Here is a 19,303-nt window from a genome sequence, read left to right as displayed (position 1 = left end):
AGTGATGGCGAACCTATGACACGCGTGTCAGCACTGACACGCGTAGCCATTTCTGATGACACGCCAAGGATGAAACATTTGCTGCTCCTGAGGATGAAACATTTGCGAAATAATGTTTTTTCCTCAAAGTGACACACTACCCGAGTTATGCTCAGTTTTTTGGCGAAGTTTGACACACCAAGCTCAAAAGGTTGCCCATCACTGGTCTATGTTGTTCATTATCTCCCCTAGATGAGTGAGATCATGTGCTATTAGAAATACACTTATAAGAACCGAAAATGAGAAAAGCAATAATGGTTATGCTGACAGGCAAATGAATCAGTCTGTAGTGAGTTTCTTTCTGGGCCAACAGTTCTTTTGAGACCCAATTTCAATGTCAAACAGTTCCTTATGTGTACATGTCAGCAATGACATTTCAGTTCTGGATGGTGGACAAATGGTGGTAATGCAGGTCTGACCCTCTCTGGTTTGGTCCTGGGCAACCTGCAGTGACACACAGCTGCTAACTGCTAGTATGGCAAGGCGACGTCAGTGTCTTCCATCTCTGGACTGCTCTCTTCTGTCTTCATGGCTGGAGTAGTCCTGTCGATTTCTCTCTGTTGCTGGAATCCACATGGTCTCAGAGTAGTTTTCTGAAAATATACAATCATATTCTCGACCAAAAGTTAATAAAGGAATATTTTCTATAAATTTGACTTGGGATCCTATTTCATTTTTTGCCCAAATGATTTTCCTCCGGCTTGTTTTGACACCTTGTGTGTTTTTCATGGTTGTCTTGCTTTTAGCCTTACAATTAATTTTCTAAAGTATTAATTTTCTAGATGTAATTTACTTACAGGTTATTTTTCCTTACATGATATTCTACTATCCCCCCCCTTTCTTGATTTAAATGTTAGGAGGCTTTTGAAAATTTTATAATGTAGTCTTGATGGCTTTTAAATTTTAATTTTTTGCACTATAATATTACTGTTTTAGGTTCATTACATGATGCGCAATTTTATCATGAGATGAACTACCAATAACAATTTTAGTTAACACTTTAGGAACACCTTTTTGTCCAGTACAAAAAGGTGTTCCTAAAGTGTTAACTAAAATTTTTCTAGCATATTCGCTTGTTTCAACTAGCCAATTTAAATTTGCCTGAAAACTTGACTACTATTTTACTGTCAAATTTATTACTCTAACAACAATCTTATTTTACCCTGTAAATATTAGTGGAAAGGATTATTCGCCTTCTTGAGTAGGTCCTGAGCATTCCTGGTGGTAGGCTGGATTTAGATATCATAAACCCACTTCCCCACATCAGGGGTACAAGACCACTCAAACAATTCTTGTTGGAGTGAGAGGGCAGCTGCTGTCGGCCAAGTCTCTGTCGGTCACCTGGGTCCTGATCTGAGCTGGGCAAGGGAAGCACGAAGCAGCCAAGGGGGCAGGAGACCTTCAATCTCCAGTTTTTAACCTCGTTTGTTCAGACTCCACCTTTCATTGACTCATTTGATAATTGTTACTACTTTAATCCTTTTATCTCAGGCTTTTGGTAATATCTCATCTTTTGTCTTCTAGGAACCTCTTCCTTCAAACACCTGATTTCTTAATCACAATTTCAATCTGCTATTCTCTCCTTTGCCCTCTAGTCTCTTCCTTCCCCCACCCTATCTGTCAGTTACTTCCCAATTACTCTACTAAACAATGTCAACTCCCTTCTCCTTCCCCTTGCTAAAAACCTTTCACTCTTGTTCTTTACATAGTCCGAGTACTAAAGTCTAAACTCCTCAGCTTGAAATTCAAGGCCCACTCCCACACATACACATCTTGGCATATTGTCACTATCCATCTGTTCCATTACTCCTCTTTGGTTGCCTTATGCACGCATCAAATGGAACTAAGGACATTTTATTGGTGGCAAAACAGCATCAGGTGTTAGACCTCGGTTCAGCAACCTTGGTACTTAAGTTCTCGCTAAGAATTCAGATCCAAGATAAACTGTAAGAGAGTTTATTTAGAAAGTCACAGAGGTAGAAGTGAGCTGTAGAAGAAATGGGCTCAGGAAACAAGTTACAGCAAAAGAAGGGCCCTTGGAGCTTAGCAAAGAGGCACCTGGGGGAAGGGGATTGGAAAAGGGCCCGGCTTGCTCCGTAGAGTAGCACTGGGTCCTCCATCCTGAGGGCTTTTATATGAGGTCTCCAGAGGATCTCAATGGAATATTCATCAGCTTTCCAGGTGTGTCCCTTCAGGGTCCAGAGCCAGAGCAGGGAGTCATTAGTCAATGCGCTGGCCCTGATATCAGCCATGGCATCCCTCAGTCTGTTTTGCTGCTTTTTTGGGCATGGAGCTGAAACACAGCTGAAGCCTAGATGTCATCTCCAGGGGTTAATACTTCAGGGAAGGGCTTGTAGTTTTTCCCATGGCTGGGGCTCTTGGCCCTGGTGACCTGTTACTGGTGAGATGTCTTCTTTTGATTCTTGTTTTCTTGAAGGAAAGATTTCAAACAAGAGACAAAGTGTAAAAAAGCAAGCAAGAAGTTATGGACTGCAGCAAAAGCACTTAGGACACTGGAACAAGGAAGGGCATAGAAGAAGCAATAGGAGAGCCCAGGCTGGGCTGCTTTGGTTCACTGGGAAACCAGAGAAAAGGGGGCCTTGGGGACAGATTCAGGGGGTTAGCCCAGGATGAGCTGCCGTTGTCCATTGCTCCCCTGGTTGCAAGTCTCCTGGGGTCCCTTGGAGTTTAGTAGGCATGTGCCTGTGGGGGGGAAGGGAATGGCATGGATGTGCTCCCTGGAGAGAGAGCATGCTGGGACTTTCATTTTCAGGGGCTTTAAAGGCTGAGCGTTTAGGGTAGGTCTTCAGGGAGGATCAACAGAGTATTCATCAACCTTTGCTGATGAACCAAATGAGATTTATTCTTTTAATTTGTCCTTGGCTGTGGTTGGCAAATGGCACTAATTGGATTTCTGTTATCTGTCTCCCTGAGTAGGGTGATTTAAGCTATTTTCCCTCTGGTTGGGGAGAAGTGCAAACCATTTACTCTTAAGTGTCCTTGGTTTAGGGAAGATAGGATTTACTAGGTGACTGCAAACTGCTATTTAACTACCTGTCTTAGTTTCCCTATTCTGCTTGTCCTGGAATTTTCCTAGCTTGCTCTCCTATAACACAAGGTCATGGGGTTAAGAAGGAGAGATGTCCCCTTGGGCTGTAGGTCTCCAGAATGAAAAGGGTACCCAGCACATGAGAAGAGTCTGGCAGGTTATAGGCAAGCTGTACCCAATTTATCCAAGTTCTCCACATGCTTCCTTCTAACCAGACAGGATGATTTAAAAGTAATGCTAAAACATAGAATTCAATACACTCAAGCATACACTCAAAATCACCAAATAATTTATTTGGAATCAGAATGAAAGAACATTTGACAGTTGTTGAAATGTATGTTTCTTCTGATACTTTTGATCAGTTATACAACTCATCTAGGAACATGACCAGAAATATTTTACATTTCTTCAGGACTGCGGTTTTTCTATGACTTCAAATTTGGGATCTAAGAAGAGGAAAAAAAGGTTCAATCTTAGTCTAGTGCAATAAAATGCCATATTGAGAAGGCTTCAATATTTAACTCATCAATCTTCTGCTGTTTTTTTAGTGAACACCGATTGTTTCTAAACATCTACATGGAAATATAACAATTGCTGAAGATTTATTCAGCACTATTATGAGCCAGGCTATTAATTGACTCTACATGTATCATTTACCTAAAACCACCACATGAGGAAGATATTATAATTCTCTCCAAATGTCAGATGGGAAACAGGTATCAGTTAACTATCTAAGACTACACAGTTCATAAGTGATATTGTCAGAGGATTCAAGATCAGGGAGTTTGATTTCAGATCCCCATTGTTTTTAAACTCCATGTTGTGATCTCCTATACGAGGGTTGGGGAACGTCCAGCCTACAGGCTGTATAAGGCCCTTGAAATCATTTGGTCCGGCCTGCCAAGGCAGTAGGGGTGAGTTAATTAAACGTGTGACCAAAAATAGCAGGCTAATTTTTAAGTTGATAATTCTGTATGGCCCGAGAATGATGTTGTAAGTATCCAAGTGGTCCTTGGCAGAAAAAAGGTTCCCCACCCCTGTGACCGATACAAATGGCAAATATTTATCCCAGAGCTTCCCATGCACACATCACTGCCCTAATAAATCTACATGTAATTGGCATTTATCCTCTAAAGAAGTAAACATAAATAGGTATACATATTTTCCTCGTAAAGGATGAAACTGATTAGAGATTTACCTTCAAATTTGAAGTCTGGGAACGTATTCATGTCTACTTTACCATACATTTGCTTAAGCTTAAAAAGCTCCCTCTCCAGGTCTTGCTGATACTCTGGGCCAGCATCAACAGGTCCTCCAGATGACCTGTGTGTAAATGAGCAAGTAAAAACTCATTTTAGGTGCTGGTTACAAAATCAAAATTATTCCCTATTCTCAGAGGTTTTGCCATTTAGAAGAAAAAAATAACATGTTTATAAACATTCATGCCATAAGGGAGTCATATGATATGCTTTAAAGACATGGTTTAACAAAAAGCTACTCAGTTGAGAGGGCACTTTTGCTGAGCTAATCAGAAAAAACTTCATTTAAAAAAAATGGCATTTGTGTGCCCTGGCTGAGTGGTTCAGTTGTTTGGGGCGTCATCCCGAACACCTGGTTTGATTCTAGTCAGGGCACATACCTAGGTTGAGGGTTCCATCCCCAATTGGGGCACTTACAGGAGGCAACTGATAGGTTTCTCTCCCTCAAATAAAAATATATCCTTGTGTGAAGATTAAAAAAAAAATGGCATTTGTGACAAATCATGCATTTGCATCAGATTTAAAAAAAAAATTTTGGGGTCAGAATTTGAGACCTTCTAAGACTGAAAAAGCAGAGATATGGAGGAGATAAAGCACTGGCTTTATGAGGGAATATTGAGCAGTTTAGATGAAAAAGCCAGCAGGATCTAGATCAGGCGTCCTCAAACTACGGCCCGCGGGCCACATTCGAGTGTTTTTGCTGTTTTGTTTTTTTACTTCAAAATAAGATATGTGCAGTGTGCATAGGAATTTGTTCATAGTTTTTTTTAAACTATAGTCCAGCCCTCCAACGGTCTGAGGGACAGTGAACTGGCCCCCTGTTTAAAAAGTTTGAGGACCCCTGATCTAGATCATGGGAAGCCTGAAATGTTAAGCCTGGGAGTTTGTATTTTATTTGCAAAGCAATAAAATGACATACCAGAGTTGTGCTTTGGGAAATAAATATAGCAATGAGACCAATTAGATTTACTTAATCCTTTGCACAAATTCTTTAGCTTGTCATATTACCGCCCATCTATCAATGAACAATAAACAAAATATTTACAAGTGAAAATTCTATCTAGAGTAATAATATTTTCATACATGCCTATGATACAGGCACAGGGTAACATTTGTTATAGAATTTTCACAAAATATAGAGACAGCTCTAATTTAAGAACTGGTTATGGATCCAATTTTCTTCTAGATCAGCAATAAAATTTTCTGTAATGACAGCAATGCTCTATATCTGTGCTGTCTAATATGGTAGCCACTAGCCACATCTGCCTATTGAGCACTAGAAATGTGGTTAAGGCGACTGAAAAACTGAATTTTTACTTCAACTTAATTGTAATTAACTAGAATTTGAATAGTCACATGTGAATAACAGTTACTGAAATACATACACATGCAGTTCTTTTACTGATAGGTGAAAGCTATTAAAACTTGAATGCATGCATTCACATCTGATTTACCATACATCTGCTTAAGCTTGAAAAGCTCCCTCTTCATAAATCTACCTCCTCAACTGACTCTAAGTCTCCCTGCCCATCTTGCTCTAGATGGTGACTAGGACAAAGCAGACACTCCAGGGAGATTTATTTATTTCACTTAAAAAAAATACTAGGCATGCTAATTTATTAAACCATTTAATCTTTATAACATCTTGTGATACAGGTACTGTTATTATCATCCCCATCTTATATATTAGGAATCTGAGGTACAGAGGTTAAATAACCTGCCCAGCATTCATGCTCAGAACACTTCTCCACACTGTTTGCACAAATGAAGGAGCCAGACCCCTTAGGTTCAGAGTATGCCTAAGGATTGACTTCTTATTGGACAGGCTTTTAAGGACAGTGAAAGTGCAAACAGCATCCATATTGTGATGCCACAATACCTCCACACAGAAGATGCTCCAATTTCCCAACCAGTCCTGCACACCTGCTTACTGAACAGTGTGATTTTAGGCAAATTCTAACTTTTTAGTCTTAGTTTTCTAATATATAAAATGGGGATGACATGAATAAGGTTGTTGTGAGAGTTTCATAATATTATCTTTATTTTAATCCCTTCACCCTCTCCCTCCTTAGTTCAGGTAACGAGAAAACCTTGTTAGTCACCCAACCTCAAGTCTCAGTATTTTGATTCTTGTCACTTTTATTTTTTATTTATTTTTTTAAAATATATTTTTATTGACATTTTACAGAGAGGAAGGGAGAAGGATAGAGTTAGAAACATCGATCAGCTGCATCCTGCACGCCCCCTACTGGGGATGTGCCCACAACCAAGGTACATGCCCTCGACTGGAATTGAACCTGGGACCCTTCAGTCCGCAGGCCGATGCTCTATCCACTGAGCCAAACCGGTCAGGGAGATTCTTGTCACTTTTATATTCCCACTGCTTTAAAAACAGGATTCTCATCAATTAATGCTGATATTATTACATTTTTCTAATATATCTATCTTTCCTCTTTTCTCATACCAAATTTCCTAGTACACTGTGATCAAAATTTTCTTCCTAATACAGAGCAATATTGTTCCACCTCACCATCCTACTCAAAAATCTTCAATTTCTCATATATGCTTTTCATATAATATTTTAATTGTCCAGTCTATAATCAAGGCCTCCCATAATTCCTCATTGTAACCCTAGTCTATCCTTTACTGCTCTCTACATTCTTTATATACTCCACAGTCTTGGGAAATAGCATTACACAATTTCCCAAATATGCTTCCCAGTTTTCATGCCTTAGCTCACAGTACTCTTTCCTCCTAAAAGGTATTCTCTTCCCACCCCATTTACCCGTTTCACCTTCACACCAATTGTTTGTAACCTGAGGTAGACCTGGGTATGTCTACTAACGGCCTTCTGTGGGTTTGAGAACACTTTCAAGCTATAAACAAAATCATGTGAGTCAAGTCTTCACTTTTTTTTAAGGTAGAATGATGATGTATCCTTTAGATATAAGGATATAACCAAAATAACAAAAGATTTAATGGAACTCTCCCTGGAAACCCATATAAAAAAAGGTAAAATTCGGGACTTAAAATAATCAAGATCTAATGAACCTCTATGCAAGGGATCAGCTCAGTATAGGTCTTAGACACTTTCAAACACCAAGTAAGTTTATGACCATCTCAAAACTTACATACTTTAAATATTTATATTTACACAATGGTTGATTATCCACCCACTTACTGTCGCTTAGTTTTGTATTCCCTAATCTTGTCCACGAAGAGTTTCTGTACAGGATCAAGTTCCTTATTAAATGCCACTGCTGTAACACCAATATTCCTCCTCAAATGGACTGAGACTGCAGACCGAATGAGAGAAGAGAACCTGAAGAGCCTCTGAAGAATCATGGTGACTATTACTGGGGAAAGAAAAAAAAGGCACCACAATGTTAATATATCTTAATATACATATAATTAGTATAAAATACATCTAATTCTTTTAATTGCTACAGGACTTAAAGCATACCAGAACTCAGTGAATGCTAAGAACAATCACTTGATCCTAGCTCCATTCCCCTCTCCACTGCCCACTACAAGTTTTTACTTCTTAAACCGAAGACCTGGGTCCTAGGAGCAGTTAGGAACTCAGGCCTCTGTGTGGCTCCACTAGGGTTATATGCAGAAAGGAAGCACAGAATATGGAATGGGGTGTTTCCTCCCCATGAACTTAGTCTTGGATCAGGGAAAATAGTCAAACTAGGATGATGGAAAGCTACCCACCCCCAGAGAAAAAGAACAATCCTGACCTCTAAAACAATGTGCTAGGATTCTCTAAAGGGAACTGGGCAGGGGCACTGGAGACAGTGCCTCAGTCAGGATTGATAGCCTGGAAGTTTCTACTTGGAAGACCCACAGAGGGAGTCTGCCTGTTACAACTGCAAATCTAAGTCCTGTTACAACTACAAATCTAAGTCCAACACAACCAGCAAGGAGAAATAGCCCAAGGAAACCCACCAACAAAAGAGGGAAAATCATGTGGTACAACCTAGTCAGTGACTTAAAATATGTAAAGGAGATGAAATTCTGATGTTTAAAAATAAGGATTTCCAAATTCTTAAGAGCTAAAGGACATACTTTTCTAACTAAAAATTTCAGTAGATAAATTGATCTCAGTTGAGATCTCATTCAGTGTCTTAAAAGACCAAATGCAAAAAATACCAAATTACAACAAATATATGCAAAGAGGAATTCCAAAAGAAAAGGAATAGATAAGGAGACCATAAGTAGAAAAAAGTTCCCTTAAATTAAAAAAGACTGAGTCTAGTAAAGGGCTTACCAAACCCTATATTGGAATGATGACAACAGTCACAACTCGGTAAAGCCTGGTACAATTTCTGAACCTTAAAGATAAAGTGAAAACCTGACATGTTAACGCTAACATGATCCCTCCACTCCCACAAATTAACTAATAATAGCAATAACAAAAATCATCATCATACTGACACTGAACCCCTATTATGTTATACTACTCCTCCTCCTCCTCAAAGTATGGTCTGTAGACCAGTGGTAGCATACAGATTGTGTCACTGGTCTATAGCAATACAAAAATTGGAAATAAGCATTCAGAAACTTTTAAGCAATTTGGCATATTAACATAGTAGAGGCCCCATGGGGTCCCTTGGCCTGGCCTGCAGGATCAGGCTGAAACTGGCTCTCCAACATCCCCCAAGGGGTCCAGGATTGTGAGAGGGCGCAGGCAAGGCTGAGGGACCCCAATGGGTGCACGATTGGGGCCGGGAAGGACCAAGGGAGGGCTCCAGGGTGTGTCCGGCCCATCTTGCTCAGTCATAATCGGCTGGACCCCAGCAGCAAGCTAACCTACTGGTCAGAGCACTTGTCCCCTGCTGGTCAATGCATGTCATAGCGACTGGTCGACCAGTCAACTGTCTGCCCCTGGTGGTCAGTGCACATCATAGTGAGCGGTTGAGCGACCTTAGCATATCATTAGTATATTACGCTTTGATTGGTTGAATGGCCGACTGAACACTTGGCATAGTAGGCTATTATTATATAGGATATCTGCTGAACTTAATAAAAAATTAGGGTTTGTATTTTGTGTATCTTCATTTTGTCTTTCATATAATTTTTCTAATAATTCATTTTTATTGTATTCTTCAAAAATATCCACAAATGTTGGGGAAAGGTAAAAAGCCTTTTACCACTGAGACTTAGAGAAGCACTACGCTAAAGGACAGTAGAGTCGCACAGTTGTTGAATAGGAGGGGGGCACACTCCAGGAGATGTCTGGCAATGTCTAAAGGCATTTTTGGCTGTCCCAGGTAGGGTGAGTGTTACTGGCTTCTAGTGGGTAAAGGCCAGGGATGCTGCCAAACATCCCATAACAATAATGGACTTCCTACAACAAAGAACGATCTTCTCCGAAATGTCAGTAGTGCCGAGGTTGAGAAGCCCTGGAAGAGCACACAAAAGCTACCAAAAGGAAGTATACAATCAACAAAATACCCTTCACCTGCCAGGGTGAAAGCAAACTAGATGAAGGAATTAGAGAATCCATCATATACCATTCTTACACCCCATCAGAGAAAGATACTGGAGAAAAGACTCCAAGCAAACAGCAAATGACCTTAAGCTGCTGCGTATTTTGAATCCCATTTTACACGTACAGAAACCGAGGTTTAGAGCTAAGTGCCTGGTCTAAGATTACACAGTAGATTCTTACCGGACACAAGTATATTTCAAAAATTGTGCAATTCAATGTATATATTCCTTTCTGGCAACTTAAGGACATATTTAACACTCAGCAATAAAGGTTATCTAATGTTTGTTCAGCCCTAGGTATTTTGCAAAGTAATCCCATATATATTCTCTCCTTGCACCCTTATGGCACTCCTGTTCAACATTACAAGGTGTTCTCATCTCTGCTTTACAGGTAATAAAACTATGTCTAAGAAGGCTGTTAAATTACTCATATTCCCACAGCTAATTTGCTCTGACTGCAAAAATCATGTTATTCCTACTGCAAAATGAGTAAAATCTTTTTTTTTTCCGATTCCTGAGTACTGATGATTCCGAAATCACATCTCTAATTTTGTTTTTCCCTGAACCCCATACATTCAACAGCTCACGTCCCTTCGTAAGTCCTTTAGGGCCCTCGAATTCATCTTCTCTAAAAAAATGAACACATAATCTCATTTGTGTTTAAATACACAGTGAGTGTGTAATGTCCACTGGCCCGCAGGAGACACGTGCTATTACACAAACAGGTGTAAAATGTCAACTGTGAAAAGTTTTCTACTGGAGTACTACGAGGGGCCGCGAGAGGCTGTGATAGGGATTTGACATAGTCAGAAAAAGACTGGGGAAGGCAACAGAAAAGGGCACAGCATGTGCAGGAGCAAGGTTCTCCTGTTCACAGTGATGGCTGACCAGCCAAAGGTCAGTCCTTTCGCTGCCTTCTTCAAAGCATATCCTTTAAAGATACACATCTTTTCTTTTTTACTTGTTGATTTTAGAGGGATAAAGGAAGAGGGAGAACAACATCGACTTTGTTGTTCCACTTATTTGTGCATGCACTGCGTGCCTCTTGAATGTGCCTTGACCTTCAACCCTGGTGTATGGGGAAGACGCTCTGGCCAACCAAGCTACCCCGCCAGGGGCCCTCAAAGCATATCCTCAAAGTCAATGCACGATCCGCCTAACTGGACCCGCTTTTTCCCTCCTGGAACCCTGCTGTGCTCGCATGCGCACTCTGGCCTCTCCCCTGGTTCAAGCAGCAGCCTCCCACCCCGCCCCGCCGCCCCGGCAGCGTCCTGTTCCTCGGGGTGGTTGGGGTGTAGGATTGTGCAGGAAAAGTGTAAAAACACGGCTGCCTAACAAAGTTTTGGCACTACTGATATTTTTTAGGCGGGCTGCAAACTTTGAAGATGAGTAGCACCATGATCCGCTTTAAATAGCTCAGAACCATCTCCCGTGAGCCCAGGTTGAGCAGGCCTGGCTGAAGACCTGCCCCGCGAGCATGACCTTGGGCTGCCCCAGCCGGGAACCCCCCGCGTCCCTGCAACCCGCACCACCCCGGCTGGCCCCCAGAGCGGGCATTATTATCCAGGCTATCCATCGAGCCTATTGGCAAACTCCAAGGCCTGAAGGCTCACGGCAGTGACCTCGGGGCCGGCCGTGAAGGTCCCCGGGCCAAAAAAGCTGCTCTCTCATGAAGGGCAAAGGTAACAGGCAGCCCAGTCCCCAGAGAAAAACTCAGAATCCGAGTCCCAAGAGGCCCAGCTAGGCCAGCTACCCTCCCAGTCACCTTGTCCTCAGTCCCGAGCTGCCAGAGCCGCCGCCGCCGCCGCCACCGTCCCACTTCCGGCCTTGGCTCCGCCCCCACCCGCCTACACGCTATCGCAGTGCATTGTGGGCCGCCGTTTCAGTCGGTCGGCACTCACCGGACAGGAAGCGTCTCAGAGACAGTCTGCGACCGGACGGCTCTAGGTGAGGCAGAAGGCAAACGGGAGGAAGTAGAGGGTAAGTGCTTCCGGGTCCCCTAGCGACTCTTCCGCCATCTTTCCTCCTCCTAATTTAATCTGCTCCCTCTTTCCCTTCTGGAAACCTTCCGATGTACGCATGCGCACTTGGCCTGGCCTTCCCGTGAGTTCGGTCCTTCCTGCCCCGAATCAGCCAGCAGTCCTGTTTCTTGGGTTGTTGAAGTGTATGAACGTCCCGACAGAGTGACAGTGTAAAACAAAGCGGACTGGGGCGTTGTGCTCCTTTGTGCCTCGTGAGCCTCCGTTGCCTCGGGGCGTTCGTTTCGCGCCACCTGCTGGGACTTGTAGTCCTGAGCCCGGGGGTGCCTGGGAGGCGGGAGGGGGGTTGGAGTTTCTCCGCGCCGATTCCGCGGGAAGGGCCCAGGGGCCTCACACCTGGGAGTCGCGGGAGCTGCAGGTTTTACCGGGAGAGACGCCGCACGTGGAGCGCGCGCCGCCGCTGTTCTCAGCCGGCTCTGGAGCGCGGGCGGGGGCGACCCGGTTGATTCCGGAGCGGGTGAGTGCGGCCGCGGGAGAGGAGGGGAGCGCGGGCCCGCGCGGGCCGGCTTCGTTCCGGGGCCTGCTCCCCCAGAGCGGCCCCCCCGCGGCCGCCTCTGTGTTTTGTTTCCGCTGGTCCCCGGCGCTGTGACTCCCATTTCCGTTCGTGGAGACTTGAGGGAGCCGGGTGGGGAGGGGCGGGGAGCTGTGCGGGGAGCGGAGGGAGGGGCGGGGGGCGCGCGGCGCCGGGCGGGGAAGCCGCGCGCCCCCGGGCCCCGGCGGGCCCCGTCCCCTGCCCCGCGCTCCGCTCCTTCGCCGCTCGCTCCTTCGCCGCTCGCTCGTCCCCCACCCGGCGTGGCGGTCCGCCGTCTCCGCGATCGGAACGTGATCCTGGCTCCCGGGGTTTCACAGGAAGACGCAAAACTAGTCTCGCCGACTCGGCGATTGGCTCTCCCTTCCAATCCAGTTGTCTTTCTAGAACGGTCCCACAGTGGCAGCAAAGCCATTTATTTGTTCATGTGGATGTTGCTCGTTGGGTGTCTCTTAAAAAGTGGCAGTGAGACGGGGGGGAATGATGGGTTAATGCAGTTTGCCAACTTTTTAAGTGTTTCGTGTGCACTGGAAGCAAAGCCGTTTTCGCCGGTTTGTACGTAGGGATCCTGGTTTGATGGGGTTCGCGGTAGGGAAGACGGCGCCTAAGGCCGCGTTGCCCGACGGTGAGGAGTCGCTCAGAAACACGCGCGATGGTCCGGCCCGTGGGAGGAGCCAAGATTGAGGAGGACTCACTCCGGCCCAGCGAGGAACTGGGCGGTGATAATAGTGCCAGCACTGGGTCGTCCTAAACTTCAAAAGAAACTGATCGGCTCTTTCCAAACGACTTGAAGGGATTAACCCCTCTTTCAGGGTTTGGTCCGGACTTTCCAGCCCCATTTATTTTTAGACCAGGTTGGCTCAAGTCAGTTTACCTGGATTGCATAGTATACAGGACTGTGTGTTATGAGGGATAGATTAGATGGAGGCTATTCATAAGAGGATGTGGAGGCTGAATAGTAAATTAAAACTTTAATTTTTTTCTCCAATTTTGTTCATAAGATTTCACATCTACAGGGAACTTGAAAAATTATACAATGAAATTATACAGTGAACACCTTCACCTGGAGGGGGAAGTCACCAAGTATCAGTCATTCTCCACATTTGCTTTTCCTCTCTCTACACACACACACACACACACAAATGAGCGTTTTACTTTTTTTCCCTTAACTGTTGACTTTATTTTTTAAAATGTTTTTAATTGATTTTAGAGAAAGGAAGGGAGAGGGGGAGAGAGAGAGACATCAATGAGGGAGAAACATCCCTAGATCTCTTTCCTCCAGTCCCACTAATGGTGTTGGAGTGGGAACCCTGGCAAGTGCTCTGACTGGGGATCCAACCTGTGACCTCCTGTTGCGTGGGATACAACGAGCCACACTGGCTGGGCTGTTGACTTTATTTTTAAAAACAAAATTTTTTTTATTCAGGTATTTAACAATTTTTTTTTAGTTTGAGAAAATGTTCAGTTGATCAGGTAGGTACTCTTAGTTTACATTTATATATATTAAATACACATTTATTTTATATATTATGTTTTTAATACATTTTGTATGTTAAATATAGGTAAGTATTACATGTAGGTATTGCCTTAATGGGAAAAGTTGTCCTAAACTAATAATATTTTCCAGTGAAGAAGACTAATTCTCAAGTTTTGTTTTTTAAATATATTTTTATTGATTTCAGAGAGGAAGGGAGAGAGAGATTGAAACATTAATGATGAGAGAATCATTGATTGGCTGCCTCTTGCAGCGCCCCCCCATTGGGGATCAAGCCTGCCACCCGGCATGTCTGAATCGAACCCGGGACCCTTCAGTCTGCAGGCCGATGCTCTATCCACTGAGCCAAACCAGCTAGGGTTAATTCTCAAGTTTATCTGTAGCTCCAAGGGAGAATATTAAGTGTAACTGTATTTGAAAGACTACTAGCCTTTTCTGGACTTTCTAGTTAAGTTTAGTTTATTTCCATTTTGTGAAGGGCTCTGAACCCCAGGAGAGATTTAATCTAGGAGAAACAGGGCAGCCCTTAGGTGGAAAGGCTCCAGGTGATGTTCTCTTCTCCACTAAGTTTTGTAAAAGAATCCTGGTTCCAGAAAAAGAGCTCAGACCCACTCAGGCAGTGATATCAACGATTTGGACAACTTCCCAATCTCTTACTTTCAGGCTAAATTTAGAGACTATGAGTATTTTTTTCTAAAGTGTATGGGGTTCTTTTTTTGGGGGGAGGGTGGCACCTTCTTGGAACTTATCTATAACTTTTTTTGGAAGATCACAGGATAAATTTCTTTTTAACAGGTCCCTGTTTTAGTGCTTATATTATGGGGAACCATAGATAACCCTGCTGATAAGGCTTTAGGGCCATTTCTCAGCCTCTAGTTACTTTTTCATATCCTTTTTTTCCCCCCCAAAGTTCTGGGAAAATTCAATTGTTTTCTAACCTTTTAAAAAGTAAAATTGGTTATGGAGAGAGGAGTGGACCTCTTTATAGGCCCTGAAAATGAAACAAAGTTTAAACCTTACCATTTCTCAGTTCTTTTTCAGTATACAGCACTTTATTTTATATATATATATATATATATATATATATATATATATATTTTTTTTTTTTTTGGTAAGAGAACATTTATTGGGTATATTACAGAGCTAGAAACAGTAATTCCTAGAAGTAATGTGTTTAGGAAACAAGTTAGAGAAGTAAAGGAAGGGCCCCAGGAGCTTGGGAATGAGGAAGTTAATGGTAACCTGCCCGGGGCCAAGAGGGGGAGGGGGAAGGCAAGGCAAGGCAGGGGTTTCCAGGAGGGAGAGGGCCCACCTTTTATGATTTGTGTGTGTGTGTACATTATTTCCTTGTTTTTAACGGTTACTAAAGTTCCATGGTGTGGGCTTCTTTCACATTTTCTTATATCTCAGTACTTTCTTACCATGGCTACTTTTATTGGCTCTAGCTTCCAGCTATCCCCTGAATGTCCTTATCAATCAATATCTCTGGAATGCTATCTATGCCCCTGATTGCTGGGTCATAGGTATAAGCCTCCTTGATTTGAACAAGTGCTGCTAGATTTTTCTCCAGAATAGCTGGATCTGTCTGTACTTCAACAGAGGCAGAGAACTCTTATGGCTCCATACCCCTGCTTATTCTTTCCAGTATTCAACACTACATTTTTCACACACACACTCAGGTATAAAGTTTTTGTTTTAAATTGCATTTTTGAATTATTTGAGTTTTAACATTTCTTTATATCCTTAGCCATTTTGGTTTTATCTGTTACTTTCCTTTTCCTATACTTTACCTGCTCTTCTAATTTGTCCTGACTTTTGGAGGGTTGTTATCAATTTGCAGGAATTTGCTGTCTATTCCAGTTATTCCCTTGTCACTTTTGGATATTGAAAATATCTTTTCTCAGTCGTTACCCTGTCTATTGAACATAAATCTTAATCTATATATATAAAAGCCTAAGCGACCATTACGACCGGGTGACCGAACGACCAGTTGACTGGTCGCTATGACGCACACTGACCACCAAGGGGCAGCTCCTACATTGAGCATCTGCCCCCTGGTGGTCAGTGCGTTCCCACAGCAACCTCCCATGGCTGGCCAACCTCCCATGGACCCTCCCCGTGGCCTGGGTGAGATGGCCCCAATTGGCCCTCATCGCCAGCCAGGCTGCGGGAACCGCACATGTGCATGAATTCGTGCACCGGGCCTCTAGTTTTTATATAATCAAATACATTAGTTTTTTTCCTCGAGGTTTAATTTTTGGAATGTTAAATTATTTTCTATTCTTAAACCATAAAAAAAATCCCCACCATTTTTTTCTATTAGCTTTATAGTTGTATCTTTCATATTTAAGCCTTTAGGGGACCTGAAGTCAATTTTATATGGTGTACTAGAGGCCTGGTGCATGAATTTGTGCACCAGTGGGGTCCCTTGGCCTGGCCTGTGGGATTGGGCCGAAATCAGCTCTCCAACATCCCCCAAGGGGTCCCAAATTGTGAGAAGGCGCAGGCCAGGCCGAGGGACCCCACCGGTGCATGATTGGGGCCGGGATGGGCTCCAGGGCATGTCCCACCTGTCTAGCTCAGTCCAGCAGCAAGCTAACCTACTGGTCGGAGCGCCTGCCCCCTGGTGGTCAGTGCATGTCATAGCAACTGATTGACTAGTGGACTGTCTGCCCCCTGTGGTCAGTGCACATCAGCTAGTGGTTGAATGGCCTTAGCATGTCATAGCGACCGGTCCACTGGACACTTAGCACATTAGGCTTTTATTATATAGGATAATAGTTTTTAAAACATTTTTTAATAGAGTGCCTACTAAGAGTGAAGTACTGTTCAAAGTATTTTGTATACTTCTGTAAACATACTAATATTCCTTCAAACCAGGTGGAGTTTATGTTCTACAGGGTCACCACCTGTTTTGCTCTAGTGCTCAAGATAAATAACACAGTTTTACAAGTAGTATGTTAAGGAATTGACTTTATTAGAGAAAGGGAAGTTCTACTAAGCTAGGGTCAGAACAAAAGAAAGCAAAAGTTGGCTAGGGCCTAGGCAGTCTGCTAGAGGTGCATTATATGTATGTACTAGAAGTCCGATGCATAAAGATTTGTGCTAGAATGGGCTTTCCTTTCCCTGGCTGCCGGCACCGCCTTTCCACTCCGGCCCAGCCTCTTTCCACTCTGGCTCCGCCTTCCCACGCTGCCCAGAGGCCCTGAGAGACAGGGTGGGGCAGAATGCCTGGGTATGCAAATTAACCGCCATCTTTGCTGGGTTAATTTGCATATCAATTCTGATTGGCTTGTGGCATAGCGGAGGTATGGTCAATTTACATGTTTGTCTATTATTATGTATGTATTGTGCTGGAGAACCCCAGCCTCTTATTGGTCTTCCTATAAGAGGACATGTGAGAGCAACCTTAATAATGTGGGGAAAATCAGACCATTTTTATACCAGTCATTCTAGATTTGGATGCCAGCTAATTATAGACCTGAGGAGAGGTATAGCCCTTTCTAAAGGGGAAAAGACTTTGCTAGTCCTACAGTAATGCAGTAATTCATTATAATACAACAATATACATATCGGTAACTATTTTGTTACTTGATTTTGCTGTTTTAGAATATTGTACTGGCACTTATATGTAATTTTTAACAAATCATAGCTAGGATTAACTTTAGTTTTATATCACTCTATCACTACAATGCTAATAAAGTACATTCTTCATCCTGCTAATACAGTACAGCTTTTAGGTAAACAATAGTGGTTCATTGATTTTTAAGCTGCAGGTTTGAATCTGTTATTGAGACTGAAGTTGCTTTAATATGGTTGACATACCTTTCATTTTATTTTGAAGTAACTTGAGTTAATTTATTGACCGAGGTTGGGCTGAACAAGTCCCAATAAATCCAATAGAATGATGAAGAATTCATGTCAGGCTAATAAGCACCATGTCAACAAAAACTAGTTTATCAATATCATGTGGATTTTCTTTTTATGTGTGAAGATTACTTCTTCCTGTTCTACTTACCCTCTGTTCTTATTTGAATTGGGTCTCTACTTCTTGTGTAGCATTTCTCTTTAAAAGGTCTTAAAATTTAACTCTTACAGGGCTGAGCTTTTGAAATATTTCAACCATGACAAAAAGAGAAGCAGAGGAGCTGATAGAAATTGAAATTGATGGAACAGAGAAAACAGAATGCACAGAAGAAAGGTTGGTGGTATTATCTGAATTTATATATTATCCACATACATTAAAATTAAGAATCAAGCCAGAGTTCTTTTGGGGCCTTTTTTTTTTTCAACTGACAGCGTTTTGGGGAATAATGTGTTGTTTTTTTACACTGACTTAATGAATTTATAGCTGAGAGGGAAAGATAGTTTTAAAAGATAGTAATATGCCCTAGCCGGTTTGGCTCAGTGGATAGAGCATTGGCCTATGAACTGTAGGGGTCCTGGGTTCGATTCCGGTCAAGGGTACAAACCTGGGTTGCGGACTCGATCCCCAGTAGGGGGCGTGCAGGAGGCAGCCCATCAATGATTCTCATCATTGATGTTTCTATCTCTCCCTTCCTCTCCAAAATCAATAAAAATATATTTTAAAAAAGATAGTAATATGCATAGCTAGTAATAATCAATTGATTGTGATGGTTTTAATCCCTCATGGCACTGTTTGATTATTTTTTTCTTTCATCTGTGCCGGTTATTTGGATTTCCTATAGAGTTAACTCCCAACCTGAACTAATGTAACAAATATCTATAAGTAACTACTATGAATTGTCAGGAGTATATATGAGACAGTAACCTGCCCTTGTAGAGGCCACATTGTGTTTGAGAAGGTATATGAGTAATTATGTGCATAGTACTAAGCATATAGAATAGTGAAAGGTATTAGTTCTTGGAATAATAATAGAATATTATTCCATTAAGGAAGAAGGGCAGTGGTTGTAAGTTCAGAATCCAAAGGGAGAATATGGGTAAAAATAGAGATTTGGGAGTTAAGAAGGTTAGGGTTAGGGCTAATGGTCCTACTTTACTCTGTTTACTCTGTAAAGCAGGAGATGAGATAATACACTGAAAGTAAAGGGACTAAAGAGTAGTAGAGAACTTCTATATAGTAAAAGTTTAGAATAACTGCAATGAGAATGGACCAAATTACTAAGATTGAATAGGATGCTGAGTGTTTAGAGTACAGCTAAGATTTTAGACCTTAGTTTTTAAAAATTTTGTTTTATTGTGGTAAGAGCACTTAACATGAGATCTATCCTCAACAAATTTTTCAATGTACAATACTGTGTATTTAACTGTAAGAACCATATTGTACACCGATCTCTAGAACTTATTCATCTGGCATAATTGAGATTTATACTAGTTGTTTAGCCGCTCTCCATATTTTCTGCCAGCTGGCTG

General features: G+C 42.4%; 2 protein-coding genes across 5 annotated transcripts in view; one reads left to right on the top strand and one right to left on the bottom strand.

The window, feature by feature from the left end:
* Positions 1–3,360: 3,360 nt before the first annotated feature.
* On the bottom strand, positions 3,361–12,177 carry ATP5PF (ATP synthase peripheral stalk subunit F6). Of its 2 annotated transcripts, none has more exons than XM_054713645.1 (4): positions 11,745–12,177; positions 7,529–7,703; positions 4,287–4,411; positions 3,361–3,534 (listed from the first exon to the last, which is right to left on the bottom strand). In XM_054713645.1, exons 2-4 carry the CDS (start codon positions 7,690–7,692, stop codon positions 3,497–3,499), a joined length of 327 nt encoding a protein of 108 aa, XP_054569620.1. In that variant the 5' UTR covers positions 7,693–7,703; positions 11,745–12,177; the 3' UTR covers positions 3,361–3,496. The 2 variants fall into 2 exon arrangements, with proteins under 2 accessions (XP_054569620.1, XP_028007503.1); XM_028151702.2 differs by lacking the exon at positions 11,745–12,177 and adding an exon at positions 11,609–11,697.
* Positions 12,178–12,193: 16 nt separating this feature from the next.
* GABPA (GA binding protein transcription factor subunit alpha) overlaps positions 12,194–19,303 on the top strand; it is a 33,156-nt gene continuing 26,046 nt past the window's right edge. The window contains exons 1-2 of one of the 3 annotated variants that reach the window (XM_054713642.1): positions 12,194–12,339; positions 18,005–18,107. In XM_054713642.1, the coding sequence (XP_054569617.1) occupies positions 18,031–18,107 (77 nt within the window). In that variant the 5' untranslated portion in view covers positions 12,194–12,339; positions 18,005–18,030. Of the gene's footprint in view, positions 12,340–12,660; positions 13,037–13,825; positions 13,885–18,004; positions 18,108–19,303 lie in introns of those variants that run through there. The other 2 variants (XM_054713644.1, XM_054713643.1) reach the window with 2 other exon arrangements.

This window comes from Eptesicus fuscus, chromosome 3 (assembly GCF_027574615.1).
Source record: "Eptesicus fuscus isolate TK198812 chromosome 3, DD_ASM_mEF_20220401, whole genome shotgun sequence".
Taxonomy (NCBI): Eukaryota; Metazoa; Chordata; class Mammalia; order Chiroptera; family Vespertilionidae; genus Eptesicus; species Eptesicus fuscus.
This window is presented reverse-complemented; position numbering and strand designations above follow the sequence as displayed.

Excerpts from the sequence above, each read along its gene's own strand:
- ATP5PF (XM_054713645.1), bottom strand. The coding sequence starts at position 7,692 with ATGATTCTTCAGAGGCTCTTCAGGTTCTCTTCTCTCATTCGGTCTGCA. Across the intron at positions 4,412-7,528 it reads GAATACAAAACTAAGCGACA|GTCATCTGGAGGACCTGTTG; the intron begins GTAAGTGGGTGG and ends ATTTACACACAG. Across the intron at positions 3,535-4,286 it reads CCCAGACTTCAAATTTGAAG|ATCCCAAATTTGAAGTCATA; the intron begins GTAAATCTCTAA and ends TCCTCTTCTTAG.